The 27044-nt window shown below is 55.0% G+C and overlaps 1 protein-coding gene across 1 annotated transcript in view; it reads left to right on the forward strand.

Annotated features, from left to right (window-relative positions):
• Positions 1 to 1634: 1634 nt before the first annotated feature.
• CCDC33 (coiled-coil domain containing 33) overlaps positions 1635 to 27044 on the forward strand; it is a 101335-nt gene continuing 75925 nt past the window's right edge. The window contains exons 1-4 of the mRNA XM_044230237.1: positions 1635 to 1944; positions 3081 to 3445; positions 3790 to 3909; positions 23297 to 23460. Coding sequence (XP_044086172.1) covers positions 1635 to 1944; positions 3081 to 3445; positions 3790 to 3909; positions 23297 to 23460 — 959 coding nt within the window. The remainder of the gene's footprint in view (positions 1945 to 3080; positions 3446 to 3789; positions 3910 to 23296; positions 23461 to 27044) is intronic.

The following is a 27044-nucleotide window of genomic DNA, read 5'->3' on the forward strand; positions in this document are numbered from 1 at the left end:
AGCTGTAGGAAGACTTAGCACCCAACTCACACTTATGGTATAAATGGGGCCACTGACACCCAGAGAGGGAAAGGGATCCACCCAAGTTCACGTGCAAGTCAGGAGACTAGAACTCTGGTCTTCTAAACCCTCGTTGCCTCAATTTCTCCTCAGGCAAATCTGAAGGAACTGGATTCTAATCGTTGCAGAGAAGCCTACCCCATGCATTGGGACTCTTGGTAGGGCTGGCCAATGCCATCTTTAGACTGGTTATCTTTTATTTGAGGGAAATGACACATCCCGCAAAGGTGACTTCAAATGAAGTCTAGAGTGAAATCTATGCTAACGATACCTGTGGTTCTTGGACTCAGAACTGTACTTGTGCAGTTTCAGGATACAGAAGCCCATGAGAGTATGAATTTCCATCTTTGATCCAGTCCCAGGACAAGTTTAGTACAGGAAAATGTAGTGATAGGTACAGATCTCAGCTCAGCTTACTTGCTAGCTGTGTGATCTGAGATTCTCTCAGCCTCGGAGTCTTCATCTGTAAAATGGGAATGATTATATCTACATCACAGAGCCACATAGAGTGCCTGGTGTGCCGTAGCTGCTCAATGAAGAGTATCATAGATGATGATGATGATGATGATGATGATATTGGAGGTGAAGATGGTGGTGATGATAGCGATAGTGATGATGTTGATGGTGATGGTGATGATAATAGTGGTGGTGATGATGGTGATGTTGGTGGTGATGGTGTTGATGATGGTAATAGAGATAGTGATGGTGGTGATGGTAGTGCTGGTGGTAGTGCATGATATTGGTAGTGACAGAAATGGTGGTGATGGTGATCGTGATGGTAGAGATGAAGAGTGAAGAGTGTTCAGAATTTCCCCTCTCCTGTTGGGTATCAGCAGGACCCAGGCTCAGGAAGGATGGATTCCAGTTCGACAACTCTTTAGTGTAAGAAGCTTTGGGCTCTCTATAAAGTGAAGCTGTGCCCGATATTGTGAGTTTTGATTACAAGGTCAGACTGGTTCCAGAAGCAGGTGCTAAGGCCATGCTCCCAGAGAACAAACACTGTCCCTCTTCCCTTGAGACTCCCCCCAATTCACCAATTCTTGGGAATGAATAGGCATATAGAGAAAGGCTCTCCCAGAAATGGAAAGTCCTGAGAACCTCATACCCTATGCTCCCCACACCAGTACTCCTCATCCCTGACCCTGCACGAGTTCTCTCACAGAATCATCATCTTCTAATATATATTATAATTTACTTATTTCCTCTATTTTGTGCCTGTTTCTATCTGTCCCAATCTCCCTCCCCCAATAGAAGAGAAACTTCAGGAGGGCAGGAACCTTCATTTGTTTCACTGCTATATTAGAAATGCCCAAGATGGTGCCTGGCACACATTAGATGCTCAATAAATATTTGTTGAATGAACAAAGGCTAAAAGGGAGGGATCAATGTCAGCCTTTGTTCCCCCACAACCGATCCAGCTTCCTGGCTTGTTACCTGGTTTCTCCTCAAACAAACAGAAAGGGCTGGGGCATAACCCTGAGCACCCAGTGTACAGGCTTTCAGACTGGGCTCAGGCTGGGGCTGTGGGAGAAAGGGGGCAGTGCTCAGCCTAGGGGTCAGTCCCCAGCAAGTTCATGGCCTTCAGGGGGCCTGAACCCTGGGTCCCTGCATCCCTGCAAAGCCAGAGGCTGAAGGCTGAGGAGAAGATACTGGACCTGGAATTTGAAGTCTTAAGTGTGGGGTTTAACGAGGAGGGCAGATATGCCCTGCGGCTGACAGCTGAGAACCCCCTTCAGGCTGGCTCTGGGGCTGGGGTACAGTTGCAGGTAAATGATGGGGATCCCCTCCCTACCTGCTCTGTTGTCACTGACATCATCGAGCAGCAGGATCCTGGCCAGAGCCTCACCCTCACCAGGAACAAGTTTGTCTTTACTTTGCCCAAAGGTACGAAGTACGGTGGCGGTTTCGGGGAGAGAAGGGTCCTATTAACTCTTGCCCCCACCAGTCAGGGACCCCAGGGAGGATCAGGAAACCTGGGAGGGTCAGGGTCAGAACTTCAGATTGGATCCCAAAGTTCTGTCTGTGTGATCTTGGACAAATGCCTACCCTCCATGAGCCCCTGCCTCCTTCAGTGTGGCAGGGGGACACTGATGCTGGTCACACAGGTTGGGTGAGGAGGAAATCAAAGGACAGATGAGGAGGAGCCTGGGTGGCTTAGTCATTAGGCGTCTGCCTTCGGCTCAGGTCATGATCCCAGAGTCCTGGGATCGAGTTCCGCATCGGGTTCCCTGCTCAGCGAGAAACCTGCTTCTTCCTCTCCCACTCCTTCTGCTTGTGTTCTAGTTTTAGTATATGTGCTGCTGAAGCGAACACTCCTGCTTATGTTCTCTATCTTGCTATGCCTCTGTCAAATAAAATCTTTTAAAAAAATAAAATAAAAGGACAGATGAGGAATGGCTTTGTATATTTACAAGAGCTGAGTACCCAGCAGGTTTGGGGGCAGTCCTGCTGGATGTCACACTGAGTAACACTGGAGCCAGGGTCCTGAGTGCTCAGCCTCGAACACCACTGGACTGCAGGTATGGGGGTGGACAGAAAGGTGGAGACCCGCATCCGGCCTTCAGTAGTTTCCAGATTAGGTACAGAGGTGGGCATCTCAAACAGAGAGCAGTTAAGTGGTCTGGAAGGAGCAGAAGATCCACACCTAGACTGCGAAGCCATGTAGGCGGGCTTCCTGGAGGAGGAAGGATGTGAGGGAACGGGGAAACCAAGTCCCAGGCCTTCAGGTGGCCAGAGATCAGGGACAGGTTGAACTCTTCCCTCCACGTAGCGGTACTCGGGACCATGTCGGCGGCTAAGACCCCTGCCATCCCCGCATTGGCAGAAAGAGGGGTGAGAGGTAGGGCCCCAAGACGAGTCAAGGCATCATCTGGGATGAGGATGATGGGAAAGCTTAGCCAAGCCCACTCCCACTCAAAGGGCAGGTTTCCCCGAGGGCCCTGCCAGTCATTCCTACCCCCACCCGGGGCAGGCAGGGAGTCCCCAGACCCCGCCGCTGATCCCACACCTCCCCTCTCCAGGGTTCTGCAAGAACGACTGGCAGCACGACGCGCATCTGCGGGTGGAGGCGCTGCGGCTGGGCGGAGTCTCAGGACGCCCCGCCCAGAAGGTGGGCGAGGCCATCTTCCCGGTCTTCCCGCGCCCGGACCAACCCCGCATGAACCTGTGGGCGCGGGAGCACGAGGACCTGTACCGCTACCAAGGCAGCCTGGCCCTGCTGCGTGCCAGTGCTGACACCACAGCCCGCCACTGCGGGGGCCTGGCCTACAGCGTGGCTTTCCGAGAGCACCGGGGCCCTCAGCCTCCAGCCTCCAACGGCCCCCGGGGGGCCGTCTCGCCAGAACCCATGTCACCCCTCCCAGAGCCCCAGCTGCCCGGGCTGCAGGTGGGTGTTCCTTGGGACCCACCTCAGGTTCTGGCCTCCCTTCCCCCAACCCCCTATTAGAAAACCCAGAGTCTCTGATAAGCCTGACTGTCCCCCAATCCTACTGAGCAGAGCCGCAGAACTTCCTAGGATGGCCTCATTCAGTTCTGGGGAAACTGCATCAGCCTTTGAGTGAGGGTGGAGGCAGGAAGTCTTAGTTTGAAGGGGATGACAGAAAAATGGGGCAAAGCCCACACAGAGAAGGGACACCACTGTGAGGGGTTCCTTTTGCCCAGTGGATGAGTGTCCCCTGAGAGCCTTTAGTACCCAAGCTCAGTCTCATGTGTTGTTACTATGTTTTGAAGGAGGCCCGAAGTGACCACAAGACAGAAGTCTGTGTGCGTCCACCTTTAAACCCCTCCAGCTCCCACCATGGCCAGGAGGGACTCAGCCCTGAACCCGGATCTTGGCAGCCTCAGACCCAAGTAAGAGTCCTGTCCTTGTCCAAGCCAAAGGAGGCTTTCCCAATGTGGTTGTTGTCCTGCAGCTAGGCAGTGTGTCTGGTGAGCCTCTAAGCCAGCAGAGGCGAAACCTAGTAGAGCAAGCAGCAACCCATTTCATGGGCAGTGAAACTGAGGATCATGCCCCACGATGCTTGATTCCAATTAATACCATCGACATTTCCTGGGGGACTGTACACGGGTGCATGGGATCCAAAGCTAGGTCAGTCCCAGAGCTCACGGTGCCACCTAGCTGGAAGACAGTGGACACAGTGTGGCCATTGTATAGTCCTGTGAGGCCTGTGCTGGAAGGGGTGCTCTGGTGAGGGAGTGCATAGGCTACACTCCTCAGAAAAGCTGTCATTTGGGAGATGAGTCTTTCATTCATTCATTCACCCATCAGACATTTAAGTGTTGACTCTGTCAGACCCTCTACTAGTTCCGGGCTCTGGGGAGGGTATTCCAGGAGGAGGGACCAGAATAAGCTGGCCGAGAAGAGGGAAAGGGTCTGGCTGGCAGCAGGAGTTGGAGCTGAGGTTGGAGCCCAAGGCGCCTGGCTTTTCCTGCAGCACCTCTCTCGGGTGGTGGGCAGTGTTGTGGTCTGGGGCTGCCATGGAGCCCAGGGTAGTGGGCTGATCGAGTTCAGGGAGGGCTGATGGGCTGGGGAAAGAGGAGGTGATCAGGGTAAGATGGCAAAAGAGCAAGTTGGATATTCGATTCAGGAGGCGAGGGGGGAGAAAGTTCGGGAGAAAGAGACACCATGAGCTGTGGTTTGGACAGAGATCCGGCAGCACGTGCCTGGAGAACTGGAAGGAACCCAGGGGCCAGTTTCTCTTGCCAGGTCTCAGCCTGTTACAGGGACCACTTTGACCTCTGTTCATTCATTCGTTCAATTCATTGGTTAGTCCATTAATAAATACTGGTAAAAAAAAAAAAATGAACAAGTACTTCTGACACCTACTGTAGGCTGGGGGCTGAGAACACTGCTTGTGAGGGAGCTGGAGCATCCCTGGGTCCTTACGTGACATTCTCCTCTCTCAGACTCCAAGCTCCCTGACTTCGGGCCCCTGGCCCCTCTGTCCTAGTTTATCATGGGGCTAGATACACACACCAGAGGCACAGAGCTCAGGGAGAAGTGGTCCCCTGCTCTCTTTGACCAGCCTGAGCCAGCCCCCACCCCCACCCCACAGCCCGTTTGCTGGGGGTGGTGCAGCGGCTGCAGAGAAGGGGGGTCTTGGGGTGGCAGAGCCATCCTCAGCAGCTCTAATTTCTGTTATTTAATGCCATCATCTCCCTGCCATTCTCCCTCTTAAAGTGTCAGATGTCTGCTTCCACAAGACAAGAAAATGGCTTTCAAGGGAGAGGAAAATAGCTTCCCTCCTGGGGGGTCAGCAATCACAACCCTGAGGACAGGGCCAGGAAATTGGTGGGGGACAGACAATGCCGCGGGGTCCTTCAGAGGAAAGGGGCTGCCTTCTTTCAGCTCAGCTGAAGGAGGAAAGCAGGCACATTTCTGGAGCCGGGACTTGGAGGCTCAAAGACACAGAAGGATAGCAGCAAGACTGGGGTTGGAGCCACAGGCGGTCCTGCCTTCCTGTGACCCGCTCCCTGGGGAAGTGGTTGTGGCCTAGAACCACGGGGATCCTTGAAACCCCTCTCCCTCCCTTCTTTGCAGATGGGGAAAATGGAGCCCAGAAGGGAAGGTCTTCACCCAGCTCTCCTGGGCTCTCAACTGAAGAGGCGAGAAAGACAGTTGAAGGTGGGGGTAGGGTGAGTGATGAGAAGAGGCAGTGAGCCGGAAGGATGGAGAGAGGAGACTGCATTCATTGCATTCAGTTCAGGGCCAGGAATGGATTTCTGGGCTCAAGGTCACTTCCTCCAGGAAGCCTTCTCTGCATTGATTTTGTTCCTTCCAGAATATCTTCAGTCTTGTCTGCATCAGGCATTTCAACCATTGAATCTATTCAATTTACAACGTTATTGTAAACACAAGTTGTTCTCCAACTTGTATGTCAGTTTTTAAACCAGAACTGATCATGGTCATGGGACGAATGTGAAGTAAGGGGCAGAAGGCAGGGAATTAGGAATGAAATGATCAAGAGGGAGCCGGTAGCAAAAGGCGGGGCTCCAAGGGAGGGTTAGTGACTGACTTTGACTCTGAACCACCATGCTCCTCAGCCATGGCCCACAGGGTTCAGAGCCAAAAATGACACACTAAAGCTGGCCACAGCATTTCCACAATCCCGAGACTCTGCCGGGACAATCATTCCCCCCACACTCACATTATGTGGACAGTGAACACCTTCCCTTCTCTAGTCCTCAGCTTTCCCCCTGTGTGCTGTGGGGCAAGGGCATAGCCCCTGCAAATATTTCCAGCGGGTACAGCCCAACTCCACGTTAGAGATCACTCCCCAGGCCCCTGACCCAGGGATGGGAGACTGGGGCGCACAGGCAGGGGCTACAGTGGGGGAGTCTCCTCATGCATGGATCTCGGGGTCCTTAGTGACTCTCTTTGTGGGCAGAGTTCCACCAGACTCATCCTGTCCTCTGACACTCCCTCCTTATCCTCTTGCCAGGTTTAAAACCACATGGCTGTGCCACCCTAGTACCCCTAAGGCCCTTCTTCCCCCAGAGTAAAAGGGAGTTTATCTGACCAGAATGAGGGTGGCCTGTCTGGTGCTGGGCAGAGAGGGTCCTGGAAGGTGAGGGAGGGAGCAAGGGGCAGGCCACAGTGTCAGGTCATGACTCTGGCTCAGTTTTTTTAATGGGGGCACAAGGCCTCCTGGGGGGTTGGAGGGCAGGGGAGACCACCACAGCCTTGGGCCTGAAGCCGCAGAGCCCTCAGGGACCGCATCGCTCACTGGACCTCTCTAAGAGATCCTGAAGGTTTAAGGACAAATTCCCACAGGCAGAGCTGTTCCAGAGAGAAATCTTGGGCTGGAAATTCTGAGTGATGAAATTTCTGGAAACATGAACTTAAAAATGCCTTGCTTATAGCTCTGGGAGCAGTCCTGGGGGCTCCTTAACTCTGCAAGCCAGCGAGCATCCTCCCACTGGAGCGGGAGCTGGGGAGGGGAAGGTGTGGGGGACTCCCTCCCCCCACTCCTGCCCTGCATTTACCTCTTCCAAACAATCACAGTTTTGTTTCATGGAAACGATTCTGTTCCCCAGGAGCCTTTTAAATGACGCTGTCAAGGGTCTTTTTTCGTATTCTTTCCATTTAAAACACCTTTTTTTTTTTTTCCCTTTTTGCCCCGGAGGGGGAAAAAAGAGAAGAAAAAGCTAATAAAGCAATCACCAAATGCTGAGCACCTGGCTCCAAGCCTGTGGCTTCTGACTGTGGCTTTGGCATCAGCAGGCTGGGGCTTTCATTAAGGAGAAGTAGAGGGGAACGGAGCTTGCATGGCTGGCCCTGCCGGGTCCCCTCTGCCCTCTGTCCCTACACCTCTGGCTCTGGCTCTCTCCCTTTGTTCCCTCCCTCCCAGTCTCTCTCCACCTCTCCTTTCCGTTCTCCCCTCCCACACCCTCTCCGATCCCCAGGATCCCCACTGGGGCAGCACTCCTGGCCGGCACCCTTCCCGTCCTCAGCCCCGGCTTTCTGCCTCCGGCCAGTGCACTCCAAGTCTTCACTCTCCTCGCCTCTTTACTCTTTTAAATTCATCGTGCCTTTTATGGCTCACCATTGCAGACGCAGTTTCTATTGCCCTGGAGACTGGAATGGTTCAAGCCGAGAAAGGCTCACAATGTGGATTTAATTAACTTTACTGCCCCGTTCATCTCACGGCCGGGGTGGGGATCTGGCCTGGTGGGGGGACGTGGGCACCTCTTTGCTCCCAGTGTCCCTCCCTTTGCTCAAGCCTCTTCACCTCAGTGTCAGACCTTTGGTGCCTCCCCTAGTTGGCTTCCCACACCTCGAGAAAACTCCCCTTCTGCTACTCCCTCCCACTTCTCTGTTGGAGGAGGATGCCCAGGGCCCATTTCACAGGTGAGGAAACAGAGCTTCCAGAAAGCAGTGCTCCGGTTGCTACTAAGAGGTGGGAGGTGGGAAAGGTGAGAACAGGCTAGACCTGCTGGACCCCTCCCAGGCTATTGTCCCTAGTCCCTCCGTGCGGGGATCCCCCTGTCGCCCCTCCTCCCTCCCTCCCTTCCGGAGCTCCATCAAATACAGGGGATTGGAGCAGGTCAGCTCCTCCTTGCAAATGAGGCAGTTTTATAGGCTTTAGAAAAACACTCCGATTGTTCCCTCAATTACCCCGAGCGGATTGAATATATTAATCTCTCTCTTAACTTGAGTGAGACTTGGCTGCTGCCCCTCCCCCAGCCACCAGCACCCCTCTAGCGGCTCTTGGCTGGAGCGCTGGAGCGACTTCCAGCCCCGGCCTTCCTGGCCCCGGGCAGGTCAGCCTGGGTCCAGGCAGCATGTCTTGCTGCACACATGCATGTACACAAACACACACACACACCCAGGCGGACAGCTGCTTTATGTTTCTCTATCAATTTTCATTGATTTCCTCCTCTGTGGCTATTTGGAAGAGCCTTTTCCTTGAGTAAACTTGATGGGGGGCGGGGGGCGGGGGAGGAGGATTGCAGGCAGCTCCCCCTTCTGCTCCTGTGACAACTGCCTCCAGCTTAAACACACTGTGCCTCAGGCAGCTGAGCCCCCGTTAAAAGCTACCTGAGGTTTCCCTTTGTAGCTCGATTTTCTTTTATTTCAGGGGAACAAAGGCTCTGTCAAGGCGTTCCCAGAGAGCGCTGTCACCCACACGGGGAGGGGTGCAAACCCTCACCCGCCAGTGATGGAGGGCTGAGGCTGGCAGGAGAGGCAGGGTTGGCTGGAGCTGGCCCAGGGGCAAGGACAGGACCAGCCCCCTCAGGAAGAGAAAGGCCATCAGCTAAATGTACCACAATCACCCTCCAGGCCGCCTGATGGCCCCTCTCCTTCTTCCATGGCACTGAAAGACTGTGTCTGTGTCCGCAGGGACCTTTGAAGGAGAGCTCAGAGCTCCCTGGACACAGGGGATAAGACCTGAAAATGCAGGGGTCCCATATTTATGTCCTTGCCAAGCCTGTCCCTCGGGCCCACCCAGTCTGATTTCCAAGTCCCCTCTGTATGCCTATGGAGTCCTACCCGGGTTCTGGAGCTCAGCAGGGTGGGGGTGGAAGAAGTCTGGGGTTCAGGTAGCTGAACCAGCTGAGAGGCAGGTGGGCTGGGGTCAGACGGACCTGGGTTCGGATCAGTTTCCACCATCTGTTTGGCAACTGTGTGGCCTTGTGTGGATTACATAACTTCCCTTGGCCTCCGTTTCCACATCTGTAAAATGGAGGAGAGCGCTCCCCATGTCCTCTGTTACTGGGAAGAGAAATGAGCTAGCTTACCATTGGCCCTGCCTTGCAGGAAGTGTAAAAGAAGTGATGTCTAGATCGGGCAAAACCGCTGGGTCAAGCCTCAGGTTCTGCATCTCGAAAATAGGGCTGCTCCTTCTTGCCTGGCTGGGCCTCCCAGGGGAGGAGTGATGGGAACTTGTGAGCCTTCCACCCTGGGACCTGGACACCAAGTTTCGGAGCAGAGAAGGCCAGCCCAGCCCCCATGATAGCCTTCCATTAACAGGCTGCCCTCCCCCATCTCTGTCTTCCCCCACACCAGCCAGGGGCTACTGCTGACTCACACCTCTTGGAGGCTCTGTGTGTGTGTGTGTGTGTGTGTGTGTGTGTGAGAGAGAGAGAGAGAGAGAGAAAGAGAGAGAGAGATGTGTCTGGTGAGGGGGAGATGAAGCGGAAGGGGGTGCCTGCCTCTGATCTGTCCTTCCAGCTAGCCCAGGGGAGGGAACGGTGGTGGGCTTCTCATTTCCAGAAATTACCTTCCCAGTGAAGTAAGAAGGGAGGAGGGGCAGGAGGGTCTAGTTATCTGGCCTTTGATGGTCATCTTATGCTTTTCTCCTTCACTCATACCCCTGGAAGGTGGATGTGTCCCCAGCAGACACTCCCGAACACAGACACCCTCACGGATATGTGAATGTACACAGACACACCCCCCCCCTCACATTCTGGACGCACAGAGACCCTCCCCATCACAAAGAGAGAGCCACAGCAACTCGGCGACGTTCACGCACTTTCACACCCAGAGCTGTACCTCCTTGGACTTTCCTGGCTTCATCTCTGTACAGAGCCCCCCAAGTGCAGCCTCTACCAGAGAAGAAAGAGTCTTGGGGACATGGCATATGTGATGTATGAGGTGAAATTAGAACTGTGTGTGAAACCAATCTTACAGGACTGGTCTTTAATAAAACAGTGGATGGGGACGCCTGAGTGGCGCAGTTGGTTGGACGACTGCCTTCGGCTCAGGGCGTGATCCTGGAGTCCCGGGATCGAGTCCCACATCAGGCTCCCAGCTCCATGGGGAGTCTGCTTCGCTCTCTGACCTTCTCCTCGCTCATTCTCTCTCACTGTCTCTCTCTCTCAAATAAATAAAATAAAATCTTAAAAAAAAATAAAAATAAAAATAAAACAGTGGATGGGGGAGGGCTGTGGGGAAGAACACTGACAGGACCCAGCCAGCCTGGCCTGGGCCAGGTCAGGGGTTGGCCTGTCAGTCCTGGTCCTCATTCTGCAGGGGTCCTGGGCTCAGGAGCAGCTGAGGCCAGCAGGGACCAGCCCCTTCCACAGACAGATGGAGAATGAGTGGGGCCTTTTGGATCTGACAGCCTGCCCTAGAGTTCCATAGTCCAGCCTCTCTGGGCCCGTGGTGCTCATCCATCCATCCGTCTGTCCATCCATCCGTCTGCCTGTTCATCTAGTCCCCCAGCAGCAAACAAGGTAGCTGTATCCCCTCAGGCCTTGGGGGGCCACCAGGCTGGGTAAGGAGAGGCAATAGGAGAAGGACAGTGGCTCTTCAAGATGACCGTGAGGGCTGCTGGGACCTGGCAAGGAAATGGTGGCATGAATGCGTGGTCCAAGGACTCGGTCTGCCATAGGAAAACCACTTCTGGCCAGGACTCAGAAGACCTTGGTCTAGGACCCTATTTTTTAGTTGCAGTTTCTTAGTTTCTTAGTTGTAACTTGGAGTGAATCACTTGACCTCACTGGGCCTCAAGTTCCTCACCTATACAATGGGCAGAGCAGTGCCTACTGACGGTGAGTTGGTGAAGTCAGTTGAGGAAGAGGTTGGAAATTGTCTGGTTCATGAAAACCCACTTCACAAATGTCAGGGGGACTCTGATCCCTGCCTCAAAGAATGGGTGGGATTCCGAGAGAGATTGGGCAGAGTGGTTTTCAAGTGGAGAGGAAAAGGTGAGCAAAGGTGTGGCAGCAGGAACGTGGAGGGCTGTGAGGGAACAGCAAGCAGAGAGAACGGAAGAAATGGGGAGGGCATGTTTGTAGGATGGGGAGTTGCAGGGATACCAAGGGAACGGAGGGCAGGTGTGCCGGCAGAGGGACCCCAAGCCCTCTGCCGTCACCTACTTGCCTGGGCTGCTCTGAGCCAGGCTGGTGAAGGGGGGACTCGTGACGTCCTCTGAAGTATCATAATGGTCTTGGGAGGGGACGGGTAGCTTTCATAATGTCCATTTTCTGGAGCAGGAAACTGAGCCCTTAAAGGAGATGAATGGCCTACCTAAGGCTTCCCATTGCTTCAGTAGCAAAGCCAGGCTAGAATTCAGCCCCCCACCCCCATATTTGGGTTTCTCAGGCTCAGTAATCAGCACAGTGGCAGGAATGACTTGCCGTGCATTCTTTGCCAGGGAGACTCCTACTTCAATGGGCTTTCTAGATGACATGTCAGGATCGAGGGGAAGCAGTTTGGGGGAACAGGTGTTTTCTGGTGGCCCCCATATGGCACCAAGTCCAGCCAAGACGGATTCCTGAGTCTTAAATTGACCCCAACCAGTCATTGTGCTCATGGTGCTGGGTGGTTTGGGAGCAGGACTGGGGATGGAGTTGGGGCTCTCAGTGGCTCAGAATCCCCAAGCAACCCTTCCGGACCCACTGGAATTGATAGACGACACTAAGAAAAAAAGTGTTGCATAAACAGTCCCAGGACAGAATCCGGCCCTTTCCCAACCCCAGGGGTGAAAGAAAGTTACAGACAACCGAGAAGGTGCAGGAGATAAACATGGGACTTGGGACTCAGAGCCCAGTCTCTGCCCCATACTGGGTGTTCCTGATCAAGTCACTTTTCTGACCCTTTGCTTTCTCCTCTGTGAAATGGGGGTAACAATGCTGACTTTGCAGCGTGATTGTGAGGCTTAAATCGTCTGCTAGCCTGACTGTAATTTGGGAGACTTTCCTGGAGGAGAGGAGATTCCAAAGACTTCCAGAATGGAGACAGAGGGGAAAGTGGATCCAACCTCGGAGGCAGGGGTGTGCAGGACTCACACTCGCAGGCCTTTTGCCACTGCGGGGAGGTACATGCTTCCTCTACACAAGAACTGTGTGTGAAGCTCTGATTCTGTGCCAGGCCTGGCCTCTCGGAGCTCTCGGGGAGACAGGAGAGCATAGTGAGGCTACTATGGTCATTAGATGTTCGAGGGGAAGCCACTGGGCCCACCCTGGGGGAAAGACTGAAGACTTGTCCTTAACCCCCTGCTCTGCCGCATTCCAGCACCAGGACTTAACCCCTCTGCGCCTCCTTTCTTCCTCTGTCATTTGGGAGATGGTAGGACTCCCCTGACGGGATTGTTGACTTGAATATGCAGTAAATTGAAAGAGTATACTAAATGCCCACAGAACATTAGCTATGATCCTTGAGCCTGGTGAGTGGCGGCTTGCCAGATAAGGGCGGGAGGGCTGCATTCCAAGGGGGAAGGAACAGCTTAGGCGAAGTCCCAGAGGCTTGAGAGAGCCATGCTTTCCTTTGGGATCTTGGGGGAGATAGAGGGTGGGAACAGGGCCTGTTGAGGGGCCAGCCATGGGGCACACCCAGGAGAGAGAGGGCTGAGTCTGCTCCCACCCCTCCCCCAGCAGGAAGCCTGCCCTTGAATCACTGCTAGGAGGCGGTGGGGGCCTCGCAGAGCGGAGCAGAGGCCCTCTGGTGGGCATGGGGGTGGGGGGTGGGGAGATATTATTTTAATCTTCCTCTTAAAACATAATTGCTTTTTGTCGGCGGGTGTTCCGGGCGCCGCCTCCCCGAGAGATTGCTTTGCAGGCTCCTGTCCTCCAGGAGACAGGCAGGGCTGGGCCCGCCTGTGCCGCATTAATACGCTGCAAATGCGATTTCATGGCCTCAAATGAGATTAGGGCCAGAGGCTGTGCTCTCTGGTAGAGACGGTGGGCGGTGTGGGGGTGTGGGCGAGGGACCGGGCACAGAGCAGGGAATCAGAGAAGAGGGGGAATCAGGGATCCCAGGCCCACTAGGTCTGCATAAGCAGTTTCCTGTAACCGGAGCTCCTCAGGCCGGCTGGCTCATCCCAGCAGCAGGGCAGGCCCCCCAGACTCCCTACAAGCACATCCGTAAGGGCCAGGGCTGTGGTTACAAACACACATTGCAGACAGATGGCCTGGCTCTGAAGTTCAGCCTTTCTGCTCAATGCCCTGCCTCTGTGTTCTCATCTGTGAAATGGGAACTAGAGTAGTACCTACCTCATGAGTAGTTGTGACAACTGAGCAAATGTATGCCAAATGTGTGGAGGAGGGCCGGCCTCGTAACAAGTGCTTGCTAATTATCAGCTTTGAATATGAGGCTCACACACCAACCATTTGTGCCCTAGTAAGGGGAGAAGACCACAGAGAGCTTGGACCCTGGAGGAAGGAGGGTTATCTAGGGGGCAGGCACCATTATCCTAGGCTGAAGTAGGGGCTTCTGAGGACCACAGGGAGGAGGAAGGCATCTTATGTTAATGTCATCCCTCATTCATCCAGTGAGCACACACCTGGCACCAGCTTCACGTCAGGAAACAGCCTGGGCCCGGGAGGGACCACTAGGCATAATCCCTGTCCTCAGAGGAGTCAGACCCTCTCCCAGAAAAGAATAGCAGGTATGAGCCTGGGCACAGAGAGGCCTACGGGCTATGGATCCAATGCCCCTGGGTGGGGATGGGGGCAGCAGAGGCAGGTTTCAGGGAAGATTCGCTGGATGTTCCATTTGTGTCTTGAAGAAGCTTCATGAATTATTCAGGCTGGCAGAGGGAGGAGGACAATCCAGGCAGATGGAACCGCATATGTGAGGACCAGGAAGCTGGAGAGCTCAGAGCCCATTCAGGGGATCATAGGCATACGATATGGTTGGAGCATGGGTGTGAGGCAGGGATCGGCTGCCACAAGACTGAGAGGCCTGGATGAGCAGACCTCGAGGCCTTCAGGGGTCTTGTGGGAGAATCTGAATCTCTCCTGGGAGCAGTGGGGCCCTCCTGAAGTGTTTACGGAGGCAGAGGTGGGACTCGGTCAGATTTTTGGGTTGGAAGAGCCGGGCTGAGGGGTGAACCTCCTGCTTCCCAAGCCTGAGTGAACCCTGAGTGGACCCCCCACCCCATCTTGGCAGATCTGGCTTCTACACTCTCTGAAGGAAGGGAACGGGCTGGTGGCCTTCATTGCTTACCCCTTTATTTAGTTCTTTGTTAATGAGTTATTGATTTTTTTCCAAAGAAAAATGCCCCAAAGCCACGTTGCATCTTTAGCAAAGTGATTCATGATGGGAGGAGGGGCCCCGGGTGGCCCCCACGAGAACTCTGGTTACCAACGCTGGGAGGCTTTTTTCAACAAGGCAGTCAGTAAACATGCCTGCTGAGCTGGGAAGGAGGACAGTACACCCCTGACAAGCACCCCAAGTCCCCTGTTGTGAAGCTGGGGCCACAGAGGCTCAGGTCAGCACACTCTGGAGTGCTTGTGGAGGAGGCCAGGTTCAGCACCACCTGCCGTGTGCCCGACACCTGCCCCAGCAAGGTGGGTTAGCCTCTGCTTGGCAGGAGGGGAGTTGCAGCCCTGATAGGCCCAGGAACTTGCCCAGACGCCCTCTGCAAGGCAGAGCTGAGCACAGGGCAAGGCGAGGCAGCCCGTGTGTTCACTGTAAGAAAAGGAGGGGCCGTCCTGAAGTCAGCCCTCCTTTAGCCGACCAGCGAGCCCCTGTTGTATATACCACTCTGGCTGGGGGGACAGGCGCTTGGGGAATAGACTCTGGAAGAGAGCTGCCTCGCTGCCTCAGGCTTATGACCTGTGAAGGGCAAACTCTGCAAAGAGGACCGTTCAGAGCAGGGGATGAAAGGAGTCAGGAAGGCTTCCTGGAAGAAGTGTCTTTTTTTTTTTCTTTTTTTTTTTCAAGATTTTATCTGACAGATGGAGATCACAAATAGGCAGAGAAGCAGGCAGAGAGAAGAGGAAGCAGGCGCCCCACTGAGCAGAGAGCCCCAGCGGATCCCAGGACCCTGGGATCATGACCTGAGCCGAAGGGAGAGGCCTTAACCCACTGAGCCACCCAGGTGCCCCTGGAGGAAGTGTCTTGAGCCAGACCCTAAGGACAAATTGAAATGAGGGAGGAGAGCAGGAGCTGTTTCTGGTGTGGGGGCTGCCTGGAGAAAGGCATGGCTGTGGGAACAGGCCTGGAAGCGGGGCACAGAGTGAGTCTGCAGAAGTGGGAAGACTGGGCCAGGAATACTGGAGGAGCGGGGGAGGTGGGATGGAAAGGCTAGAGCACTGGCAGAGGTGTGCACACAGACAGTGTTTGCTTCTCTGGCCCGGGTGTGCTGGGGAGAATCTGCCAGGTCCCAGTTTGCTCAGCAAGGAAAAGGAGGAGCATCTTTGGAGCACCCTGCTGAGACTCAGTGCCAGTGCAGTACCCTCATTGCCTCTTTCAGTCCTCATAGCAGCGCCAATTTCCCCACTGTATAAGGAGGGATGCCAGAGCTCAGAGAGGGTTAGTATGTTGAACCAAGGTCACACAGCTATAAGCTGCTGTTTGCTACAGAATCATGCTCCGTTTCCCATCATCCTTTGCTGTTGCCCGAAGCCCAATACATCGGCCCGAACAAAATACAGAGAGAGTGGTGCGGGGTGGGGAGGAGTGGAGGAGAGGAAGAGTAGCAGGATGGGGGTGTCAGGGGTGTGCAGAGCCATTGAGGGGAGCAGGACTGGCCCCTAGGCATTGGGGGAGCAGGCTCATTGCCCTTGGCTCGGGGAGGCAGGGCTCCCCTTACCAGGGAAGGGCGATGAGGCAAGAGGAGGAGTTGGCAGGCAGGGAGAGAGGTTGGGGGGGTCACAGTGTGGTCAAGTAGCAAAGCTGCACACAGTCCCGGGCTGATGGCTGTCTCACTGGCCAGGAGGAAGCAGTTCTGGGGGGAAGGTTCCTGTGGCATAGGAGTGAGTGTCCCAGGGGTCCCTGGCCCAGGGAACTGGGCAGCCCTTGAGTGAGGTGGTAAGAAGCCCTTCTGGTGGCTGCTGGGTGCATGGGGCTCATAGAACTCTGGAGCCAGACCTCCTGGAACCAGTATCCAGTTGCATTATTTCCTTCCTAGGCAGGAAGGCCAATAGGCTGGGGCTCCAGGGGCATAAAGCTCAGATGCCTGCTACGGCAGCTGGAGGGGAACCCAGAGCCAAGTCCAGGCAGGGCAGCCTCAGGGGCCACGGTGAGGCAGGGAAGGGGCAGAATTTGAGGAGCCCTCTTGAATCTCTGAGAGTCACAGCACCTCCTTAAACTTGGCTCCGGAATTTCCCCACTGGCCTCTGAACTGGAGCATGAATGGTTCACATAGGCCCTGGGGCAGCACTGGTCCCCTCCCCAATCTGCTGCTGCAGCCTTGGGAACTAACAGGAAGGAGGAGACACCCCAGGGTGGCTGGGGAACCATCACCAAGACATTCCCCGTACGTGGTGCGCCTGACTATTGGTGACATTACCAGACCAGGAGACAGGGCACCACCTTTGGCAGGCCTGGGAGGGAGAAAACTGGGAGCAGGACTCCCCGCTTTCATCCCCAACCATCTGGATGACCTTGGCTAAACTTTACAATTCCAATCATAGGTGAAGCCTCAGTTTTTCCGTCTCTAAATTGGGGAGAGCCACATCCTCCCTGCCTTTCTCTAGACTAGAGGTGGATGGGGAAGGAGCAGGCCTCCGCAAAGCCATAAGCTCCTGCCTCTTGCTGCCATGGTAGGCCAGTGCTTGGTCCCCACACCCAGGAAAATGGGAAGAACCTTCAATATGGGGTCCAAAACAGCTGGCAGAAGAATGAGGCAGGCCACAGGAGTTTGACACCTCTCAAGCCCACCCAGTACCCCAAATCTCATATTTGCTAGCCCAGGCTTCCTGACCACCCTTCCAGGCCCAGTTCATACCTAGCCTCCCTTTGGAGCAGACCTCACCCCAGGCCAAGGGCCAATCATTCCTTATTCTGCCCTCTGACTACACAGAAAAGCACTTAGAACCATGTCTGGCACATAGTAAATGCTCATTAAAAAGAACTGTTACCTTTGTAATGATTTCTTATGGAGCCCAGAATTGGATTAGTCATAATATTGGGTCCATACCCCAGAACAATTGGTGGTCCTCTTTAGTCATTTGTAATTTATTTTTGATAATATAATGAACACCCGTTAACCGAGAGACATTATAATAGCCTATCTACTTATTCCCCATTCTCTCTGCCCTCTTTCCACCCAGTCTCCAAGGGGAAACCATTGTCTCGAACTTAGCGTTTATTATTAATAAACAAATGCGAGACTGCAGGCACCCGGAGAGGCAGGATGGCTGCAGATTCTTCAAGGGAAACAGTAGTTATTAACCAAATTGTAACTTCCTGGGAGTCGTGTCTAGGTCGCCGCAGCGGGGCTGGGCTTACAGAGCCGCTGGGGAATCTTGGTTGATGAGCTGTTCGGGGTACCTAGAGCAGGGACGGCGAGGACTGAGTATGCCAGAGAGCAGGCAGGACCCAGCTCCAGAGACAGGGAGAAGGGCTTCTGAGCCTTCACCCTATGACTCCTGGACTCTACCTGTGTGACTTCGGCCCTCCCCTATGATGTCACACAGTGTTCCCCAGGTGACCCTGCTGGGCTTTTCCAGGTCTGGACAGAGACTCACCCCTGTCTTTACCTTCTTGGGGGTACCAAGGGCCAGTTGTTCAAGCTGTTGACCCCTATGCAGCTGGTCATGTCTCCGAGCCCTGAGGACAAGTCCACTCGAAGAATGTCTTGCTACTGAGAAAACTCCAGGCTGCCTCTACCTGCCCATCCCCCTCCCCACCCATTTCCCCTGTCAAGGTCCCAGCGCTGGTGTGTGGCACCCCAGACACAACACTGACGCTCCACACTGTTTGCCAAGCCCCAAAGGCTCCAACGTGCTCAGGCCAACTCTCTGGGCAGACCTGATGCCTAAGCACCCACCAATATCAGGTACTGGTCCCCAAGATTGTTAAACAAGGCCAAACACTCCTGCCCCCGAGAGGATGGGACGGAAAAAGAAAAAGGTGAGGCCTAGGGGCATGGGTCATGCACCTGCATGAGCTCATCTCTCCTTCAAAGTCCCTTGTTTTATTTGTTTCTATGTCATGACAAAAGCTCCCCTTCTCTGGGTCCCAGTTTTCCCAGCTGCTAAAAGGAGACCAAAGTGGTCTCTGGGGTGCTTGTAGGTTCCAGACACGCTATACTCTTAGGCCATGTGGGAGCAGAAATTTGGCATGCTTGCTACCCTATCTGGTTCTTTCTGCCTGGGTTAGCCACAACCCAGAGAAAAATGTAGCTTGAACTGCGTATAGTACCTCCCCCGACCTCCCCAGAGCCTGGAAAGGAGTTTTTGCCGTTTTCATAAAGGCTCAGAGACCCCACTGAGATGGCTCACCATCCCCCTCCCAGATCTTCTAGGAGACTCCCAGGCCACTGCCCTTGGGACTGCCAAAGCTCCACTGGCCTACGCCCCTCCAGCCCTGGCCCGACCCTTGTCTGTGGTGATCACTGCTGTATCCCCAGCACTCAGCACAGCTCCTGACACATTATAGGTGCTTAATAAATAGCTAGGACCCTGCCAGGAGGGGATTACAATCTCAGAGCAGTGAAATGCAAACAGTTCCAAAAATTAAATAAATTAATCTTTGAGAAAAAAGTGCAAACCGTTCACTATGAGGCCTCCCTTACCCTCTGCTAACTGGCAAGCCTGAACCTCTGCTGTCGACTGTGCCAAGTACCAACAGGGATGGTAGAACAACCTAAGACCCAAGCCACCAGGCACTTGCTAACTTGGGAACAGCCTCTTTGCAGTTAGACTCCGACCAAGTAGCTACTGGCGCCCCCTCTGTGGTTTCTACTTTTATCATACTTGACTTTGGTGTCTTTGGTCCCTGGTGTTCTCTGCCCACAGCGGGCTCTTCCCCCTCTCAGCTGCTTTATGGAATGCCACACACTCAGGACCAGGCCCCCCGCTGGCCTGGCCTAGAGGCCCTAAGCCGCCAGCTGGTCCGGAAGCTCATTCCTACCTTCCCACTCGAGATGGATTTGGGGTCCACGGGGCATGCATGGAAGCCCTGAGAAGGAGACACATTTGTTTTGTTTCATTCATAACTTTGCAGAACATTTTTAATGACTGAGTAGAATCCCCTAGAATCATAGTTCATAGTGTATATATGGGAGTATATATCCATATTTCTCCTTTGGTGAATCTTCTGTGCCTCTGTGGTGAAACTTGGAGGTTTCAGCGTTCTCTGTGTGTTAAGGATATTCATTCTTCTATATATATGGTGAATGTTTTCTCTTGTTTGTCTTTTCTTTGTATTGTGGTATATTGGGGATTATTATAGAAGTTGGTATGGATATTTAAATGCAATCAAAGTGACCAATTCTTTCCTTTATGAGTTGGGACTTGTGTGTAATCCTTGGAAAAGCCTCTTCTCCTCCAACTACCTCAACTCCTATGGCTAGTCCTGACACATATTGGCTACCCAGCTCGTGATCCCAAGGGCATGCACCTTGTGGCCTGTAGAAAGCTTGGCACACCCAGTGAACACTACTGATGCAGAGCAGAGACTGCACAAAGTGGAGAGATGGATTGTAGCCCCCTTCCAGCTCTGCCTGCTAGCTAAGCCCAGTGCCCAGATACAAAGGCTTTGGTCTCCCCGAGCCTGTTTCCCCGTCTAGGAAAGGGCCCCGCCATAGCCATCGTGACTCCCATGCAAGTTTAGATGCTGACACTAGAAGGAACATGAACCATTTTTAAACTCAAAACCTTTATGATACAGCTGGGAAACTGAAGAGGCGGTTGGGGGGCATTAGTTCTGAAGCAGGCACATCTCTGAGGGAAGCCTGCAGATTCCCATCCAGACGTAGGAAGGCAGAAAGGGGAGGCAGACAGCTTGGCCCACGGCCCCCGCTCCAGGCCTCCCCCTGGCCCTGGGCCCAGTCTGCCCAGCGGGCACAAGCCTGCAGGCCTCACCAGGAGGCTCCAGGCTGCAGCTGGCCTCATGCCCAGAACTGAAGCATGAGCTTTCTTTGTCAACCCCCCAGGAAGCTTTATTTCCCAGAAGGCTGTCCCACAAGGTGAGGCATGGGGAGGGGTAGGGGATAGAGAGGGGGCCCAATTCACGGGCCTGGTCTGCAGAATCACTCGGTGGGCTCTGGGGCCAGGGAGTCCGTGAGAGCCTGGGGACAGCTGCCGAAGCTGGGGACAAACCCGGAACCCCCACAGCAACAAGGGGCACAGGGCTACCATCTTAGGCTGCTCCTGGGAATTGGGTGATTGGGAAGACATGAGTCACCTCTCCTGACCTCCCCCCAGGAACCTGAGGCCTGCGACAGGCGAGACTAGATTACAACCATCCCAGATAGCTCCACTGACCAGGCGGGAAAATGAAGACCCACAGGGAGTTAGGGCAGAGCTCGCCTCATAGCAGGTCTTGCTCCTATACCACTAAACGAGGAGAATAAACCTGCAGGAGAGTGGAGTGGGCTATGGGGGACCAGAAGTGAGCGACTCTGACCTGTGAGGGGAGGAGCGGCTCTGTGCCTGCTTCCCCCTCCTCCCTTCTCCTCCTCCATCCCATGCAGTAGGGTTTCCTTCTGAGCACTGTTCTCCCTCCCCTGCTCCCACCCTGGCCTGGCAGGGGAAGGGGGGAGAGGGGGTGGGGTAACTCTCTGCACCTCTGCAGATGGTGACAGGTCCCACTGAGTCCTGGGGAGGGGGCACTCCTCAGTTGGGGTGGGGGGGTCTCTCTGTAGGGCTGGCACTTCTGGGGCTGGGAGGTGGGGTTCTCACCTCCTAATTAGTCATCTTGTTAGGCAAGGACCACAGCGTGTACTGAGAAGGCCTTTCTGAGAACTCCAGATCTGTGGGAAGTGAGGGAGCAGGCCACGGGGATGGACACGCAGGGGAATAAGGAATGGCCCAGGCAAAGGCTTGGTGCCGGAGCCAGCCTGGGGCATGCAAGAAACCGAAGACAGCCGCGTGGCTGGAGCCTGTGGGCAAGGGGCCCAGGGATGAGGCGAGGTCCGCTTCCTGGGCCAGAGTGTGTAGGTCCACACAGGCTGTTGTGAAGCTCCGAAAGCAATAGGAAGCTACTGTTCTGAGCAGAGGAGAGACCTGGACTGACTGAAATCTGGGAAGGCTCACTCTGGCTGCTGTGTGAGAGCGGCAGGGCGGAAGCAAGGCCAGAAAGGAAGCGAGAAAGCCAGCAGGAGTGCAGAAATCCGGTGTCATGCACCTGAGTTCTTCAAGTGGGAATGGGGAGAAGGGGTCAGATTCCAGACTCAGTTTGAAGGGGGGCCTGTCAGGACATGCTGCCAGATCGGAGGGGCACAGGGCTCATATAATGCTCATCCCGCCGCCAACATGAGACCTGAGAGAGTGACAGCTGGCAAAGTGTTCAGGTCCTTCCCTCCCCCTCTGCGCAGAGGCTTCCAGGAGCCAGGAGCCACTGTGCCCAGATCTCCCAGGTTCAAGGTGGGAGCAGACTGTGTGGGGATTCTGAGCCGGCCCTTAGGGAGTAGGCAGGATCCTGACCAGCTGCTCCAAGCACACAGCATCCCATTGGGGAACTGACTCTCTGGCTTCAGGTCTCATGGTGGTGAGGGGCAGAGCTGGTTTAAACCCAGCTCTCCTGACCCTCAGTTCACATCAGGCCTGAGCCAGGGCATCTAGCCTGCTGGGGTTGCCGCCAGCACCAAAACTGACCCCCAGAACGAGGACCTTACTCGTCTCCTGGTCTCTGCCTCCTCTCGGTGTCACAGGACATTGTTCTCGGCCTCCATGGACACTTCCCACTTTGAGGACCTGCCCTGGAATTCAGCTTCTGAGAGGATGAACTTTCTAGATAAAAGGGCTCTCAGTCACCCTTCAGGGCCCCTTCTCCAAGCTGAGGATGTCCATTGTTTCCCTCATCGGGCCAGGAGGGCCCCTTTGTGGCCCGTCCCACGAGCAGAAGGGACAAAGACGTGGCGAGCCTCCTGCCAGCGGAGACCTAGCAAGGGTAAATCTGGTTCATCTGTGTCAAGTCCAGGCCCTCGGAGTGAGAGTCAGCCGGTCAGTGCAGAAGAAGACCAGCCCCAGACACAGTAGGCACATACCCACACCCTCCCCAACCACGGCGTTCACTCACAAACTGTGGGTTCTGCCACTCTCCCTGACTCCTGCCTCCAGAATCAAAATGAGCCCGCTCTGAGCTGTGGGAAGCTCCCTTCCCGCTTTGTAGCCTTCCTCCAGGTTCTAGCCTGTCTTTCCAGCCATGCACGTCTTCCCAACACTTTAAAGGCCTCCCCTTCCCAGCTGGTTCCCTGACTTCCCCCCCCAGCGGCTGCTTCTGTCTCCTCTTGGCAGCTCTCAATACCATGGTCTTTTGGGCCCTAAATCCCCAAGCTGTTGAGCTGTTGAGCTCCTGCCTGTGCGTCTGCTTGGGGCCAGCAGCCTAGAGGTCCCATGTGCAGGCAGGTGCCTCTCCACCTTCCTGGTCTGCAGGGTTCTCTGGGTGGAAGACAGAGGGGGCATTTGGGACAGCCACCTTCATCTCTTTTCATTAAGGCATTGGGTGACTTCATGGATATGGATAAGCTTTGTAAAGGGCTGTGCATGGGAAGGACCTGAGGGGACAGGTGGACTGGACTGAGGTTTACAGAGATGGGACAGGTGGACTGGGCTGAGGTTTACAGAGATGGAAGAAAGCAAGTAGGACTTAGGAATGAGAGGCAAAAACCTGCAGAAAGCAAAGACACTGGGGTGAGACTGAACTTGAGAGGTGAGGGTCTGTCTTCCTCTGTAGGAAGTGACACAGGCCTGGGGTGGACATGGGGGTGGAACAGAGGCAGGGAGGAAATGGGACCAGAGACGAGTGCCCTGGACCTAGTTTAAAACTAGGATGGGGGGAGGACAGAGGGAAAGGCACTTGGAGGGAAGCTGTGAGGGACTGGAGTTAATAGGGAGGCAGTAAGGACAGGTGACCTCCCCAGAGGAGGCCACTCAGCCCTGGTTCTCTCCACAGGTCGCCGAGAGCCCAGAGGAGCCCCTGAACACAGTGCAGAGTGTGGAATCTGTCACCAGCCACCTGTCTCCCTCTAATAAGGAGACCATCGTGGTCACTCTCCATGGGGCCACCAACTTGCCCACCTGCAAGGATGGCTCTGAGCCGTGGCCTTATGTCATGGTGTAAGTAGAGCTGGGTACAGGGGCTGGGTCTGCCGTTGGGCTGTGAGCAGAAAGCCGTTGGGGTGTGAGCAGCCAATGGCTGTGAGCTGGACTGTGGTACCCAGAGGGGAAAGTCAAGTGTGAATCACACAGGGGCTGTAGGCCATGTACGCCGTAGGCCTGACCTCTTCCCTGCTGTGTGGGAAGCCGCTCACCAGAGCTGGGGAAGGAAGGAAGAGCCACTCCTTGATCCCACAGCCAGCGGGGCAGGGCTTGGCCTCAGTTTGACCTTAGGGAGGTAGGGCCTCCGGATACAGGGGCCAGGGCTGGACTCTGAGCGCGGTGATGGTGTCCTGGGGTAGGTCACTCATGATAATCCTCGTCCTCAGCCCCTACCATTTCCTGGGTCATTTCTGTCCCGAGGGATTCCCCAGTTCTGGTCCTTTAATGCACCCCATACCCGCCGCCAGTCAGCTGCAGGCACATCCTTCTCAAGGCCTGGTGCTTGAGTGAGGCTGGCCCTGCCCTGTCTCTTGTCTGCTGCCCACCTTATGGACGTCACTCCTCCCAGAAGGGTATCAAGGAGCAACACAGTGTCCAGCCAGCCAGTCTTCGGTAGGGATGCTGGACGTGCCTTCTATCTTGATGACAAGGCACTGTGCGGTAAACCCTCGCATAAGCTCACCGTCCCTGAGCCCTTCTGTAAACTGGGAGCCACCAGCACCGCCCCCAAGCTACTCTACACCTCCCCTCCTCTATGAATTCCAGCAGTCACTCGCCCACATTTCCTCTGGGGAGAGTGTCTGCCCCTCCCCCAACACCTGCTGAAAATCCCACTTTCAAATTCTTTTTTTTTTTTTTAAAGATTTTATTTATTTATTTGACAGAGCGAGATCACAAGTAGGCAGAGAGGCAGGCAGAGAGAGAGGAAGGGAAGCAGGCTCCCTGCCGAGCAGAGAGCCGGATGCGGGACTCGATCCCAGGACCCTGAGATCATGACCTGAGCCGAAGGCAGAGGCTTTAACCCACTGAGCCACCCAGGCGCCCCCCCACTTTCAAATTCTTGAAGGCTCTTCCTCCTCCAGGCAGCCACCAGAGTTGAGCTCTGGTGACTTAAGTGGCATAAGGTGCGGGGCTGAGACACGGAGACAAAGAGCGGGTCACTAGCCGACAACCCCGGCACCCCCACATGGTTGAAAGGAGGTTAGGTGGTGGGAGGTTAGGTGGTGTGCTGAAACCAACAGGTGGACCACTTGCTTGTCTCAGAATCCCCATTTCCACCCAGCCGGCTCCTCAGCGCTCCCTTCCCCCAACTCCATTTCCGTGGTGAGGAGGGACAGGTGGCAGAGAGTGGGCTTGGCAGGGAGCTCGCCTTCTCCCCTCAGCTATTTCCATAAACCAATTATCGCCGATCATCTCGGGAGATTGAGGCCCTGCCTATCACCAAGCCAGCCGGGGCGGCAGGGCGGGGAGCGGGGCGCCGTGGGGCTCGGCGGGCAGGCACCGCGACCCGCGCCCGCACCCGGTTGCCATGGGAACACGCGGCGGGAGCCGAGCCGGCCCGAGCCTAGGCGAGGGGTGTGGGGGCGGCGGGGGAGAGCGCATGGCTGCACCCATCTCTCCCCTGGGGGAGGGGGCAGTTTGCAGAGCCCAACCCAGCCCACAGCCCTAGCATGAGCGCGTTCCTGGGCTCCAGGAGGCTGAGCTGCCACCAGCCCCGGGGGTGCTAATGAGATGCAAATGACAGCAGAAGGGAGGGCTTCTGAGAATGCAGGCCCAGCTGTCAGGGACCTGAAAGGGGCTTTCACGGGGAGCCCAGGCCCCAGGCAGGAACCCAGAGGGAGGACCCAGACCCCGAGAAGCCGGGGGAGAATCTGACTGTCCCCTGGATGTCTGATTCCGCAAGCCCCATAACAAAGCAGACCACAGGCTCCATAAACCTGTCCCACCCATGCTTTTTCTCATGATGAATTTTGCAGTGCGTGAAGTCTATGTAATATAGATTAATATTATTAATCTTTCATCTTCTTTCAAAACCCTTTTTCTCATCTTTCTCTTGTGTGTATTTCTGGTTCCCTCACTTAGTGTCCTGCCTGAGCTTCCCCTTCTCTGCCCTCCCCAGGGGTCTCACCTGCAGGGGTTCCTGTCCCAACCTGTCCCTTCTCCCTGGGCCTGCTGCACCCCAGCAGGCAGACCTCCAGGGGCAGTGGTGGGGTAGGAGTGAAAGCCTCCGCCTGAGAGTACCCCAGAGCCATTCACTCATTCAGCCCATGAGTGGGGGATCTGAAGAGAGTTCCGGTCTAACAATGGGGACTCCCGAGCTGGGGACCAAGTCACTTCCCTCCTGTGCAGGCTCCAGCCTCAAGCCCACCTAGTAATAGGGTGCACCTGTAGTTGTGACTGTCCCAGACCAAGAAGTCCTTGTGGTTCTATCTCTTTCAAGCAGGGCCTTCGCCCTGCTTCCGCTCTGACCCCGCTATTCCACTAAAACCTTTTTCTCTAAGGCGACGACCATGCCTCACCCTATGTCCACTGGGCGTCTCATCTTTAGTGATGCTGGCCTCTCCCCAGTTTCAACCCTAGGTCACTCCTCTTCCTCTGTATGCTCTGTGGGATCTCATCCTCCTCCTGGTGTGGGTGATCACATTCCCCCCCACCCCCACCCAGCCCCCTCCACTCCATCCCTGTCTAGTTAGTGTATTTCCTATCTCTGAAATCTGGCAGCTCCTCTCTGCCAGCTCCCTGACCTTAGGCTACTGCACTGTTTTCTTCTTAGCACATCCAATCTTGGCCCCCTCTTCAAACTCCCAAGTGTTCTCACTGCTCCCAGGGTAAAGAGGATTCCAGGCCCAGCGTGGTTGGGTCCTTGCCCGCCCCTCCCTTCTCGGCTTCAGCCATAACAGGTGTGTCTCCATTCTCTGAGCAAACCCTGTTCCTTCCCACCCTAGGCCTTTCACTCCCTCCCCCAGAACATTGTCCTTTCCCCTCCCCTCTTTGGATCCCAGCTCAGTCACCTCCTCCAGGAAGCCCTCCCTGTTTTCCCAGACCAAGCCAGAGTTTCCTGCATTCTGTGTTTCCCTGGGACTGCCTGCTTCTTCGGGTCCCAGAGGCAGATCCACGTGTTCGATGTGCTTTTATGGGATCTCTGGCATATTCTTTCTTAGTGCCCACCCCCATGGTGCCCGTCTAGTTCCACAAGTGACCACCAGGTCTGTTTTGCTCCCCATGATATCCCCACTATTTAATAAAGTACCTGGGGCATAGGAAGCTGTCAGCAAATAATTGTTGAATGAATCTGGCCCCGTTTCTAGCTTGCTCTGTTACTTTGGGAAAGTTACTTCTCCCCTCAGTGTTCCAGTACCTCACCTGGGAACCCGCCTGGAAGGGCTATGGAGATGGCAGAGCTGGGGTCAGGGCGGGGAGACGCTGACAGGTGTAAACCATGACGCGGAGTGAGCGTTATCTTCAACACCACAGTGGGCGTGTGAAATCAATCAGAAGAAAACCATGGGGTACTGGAGAGAAGCCAGAATGGGGTCAGGATAACCCAGAATCCGGCCCATCCCCTGATTGCCTGTGTGACCTCGGGCCAGTCCCTGCCTTTC

Source organism: Neovison vison, chromosome 13, assembly GCF_020171115.1.
Source record: "Neovison vison isolate M4711 chromosome 13, ASM_NN_V1, whole genome shotgun sequence".
NCBI classification, from domain to species: Eukaryota; Metazoa; Chordata; class Mammalia; order Carnivora; family Mustelidae; genus Neogale; species Neogale vison.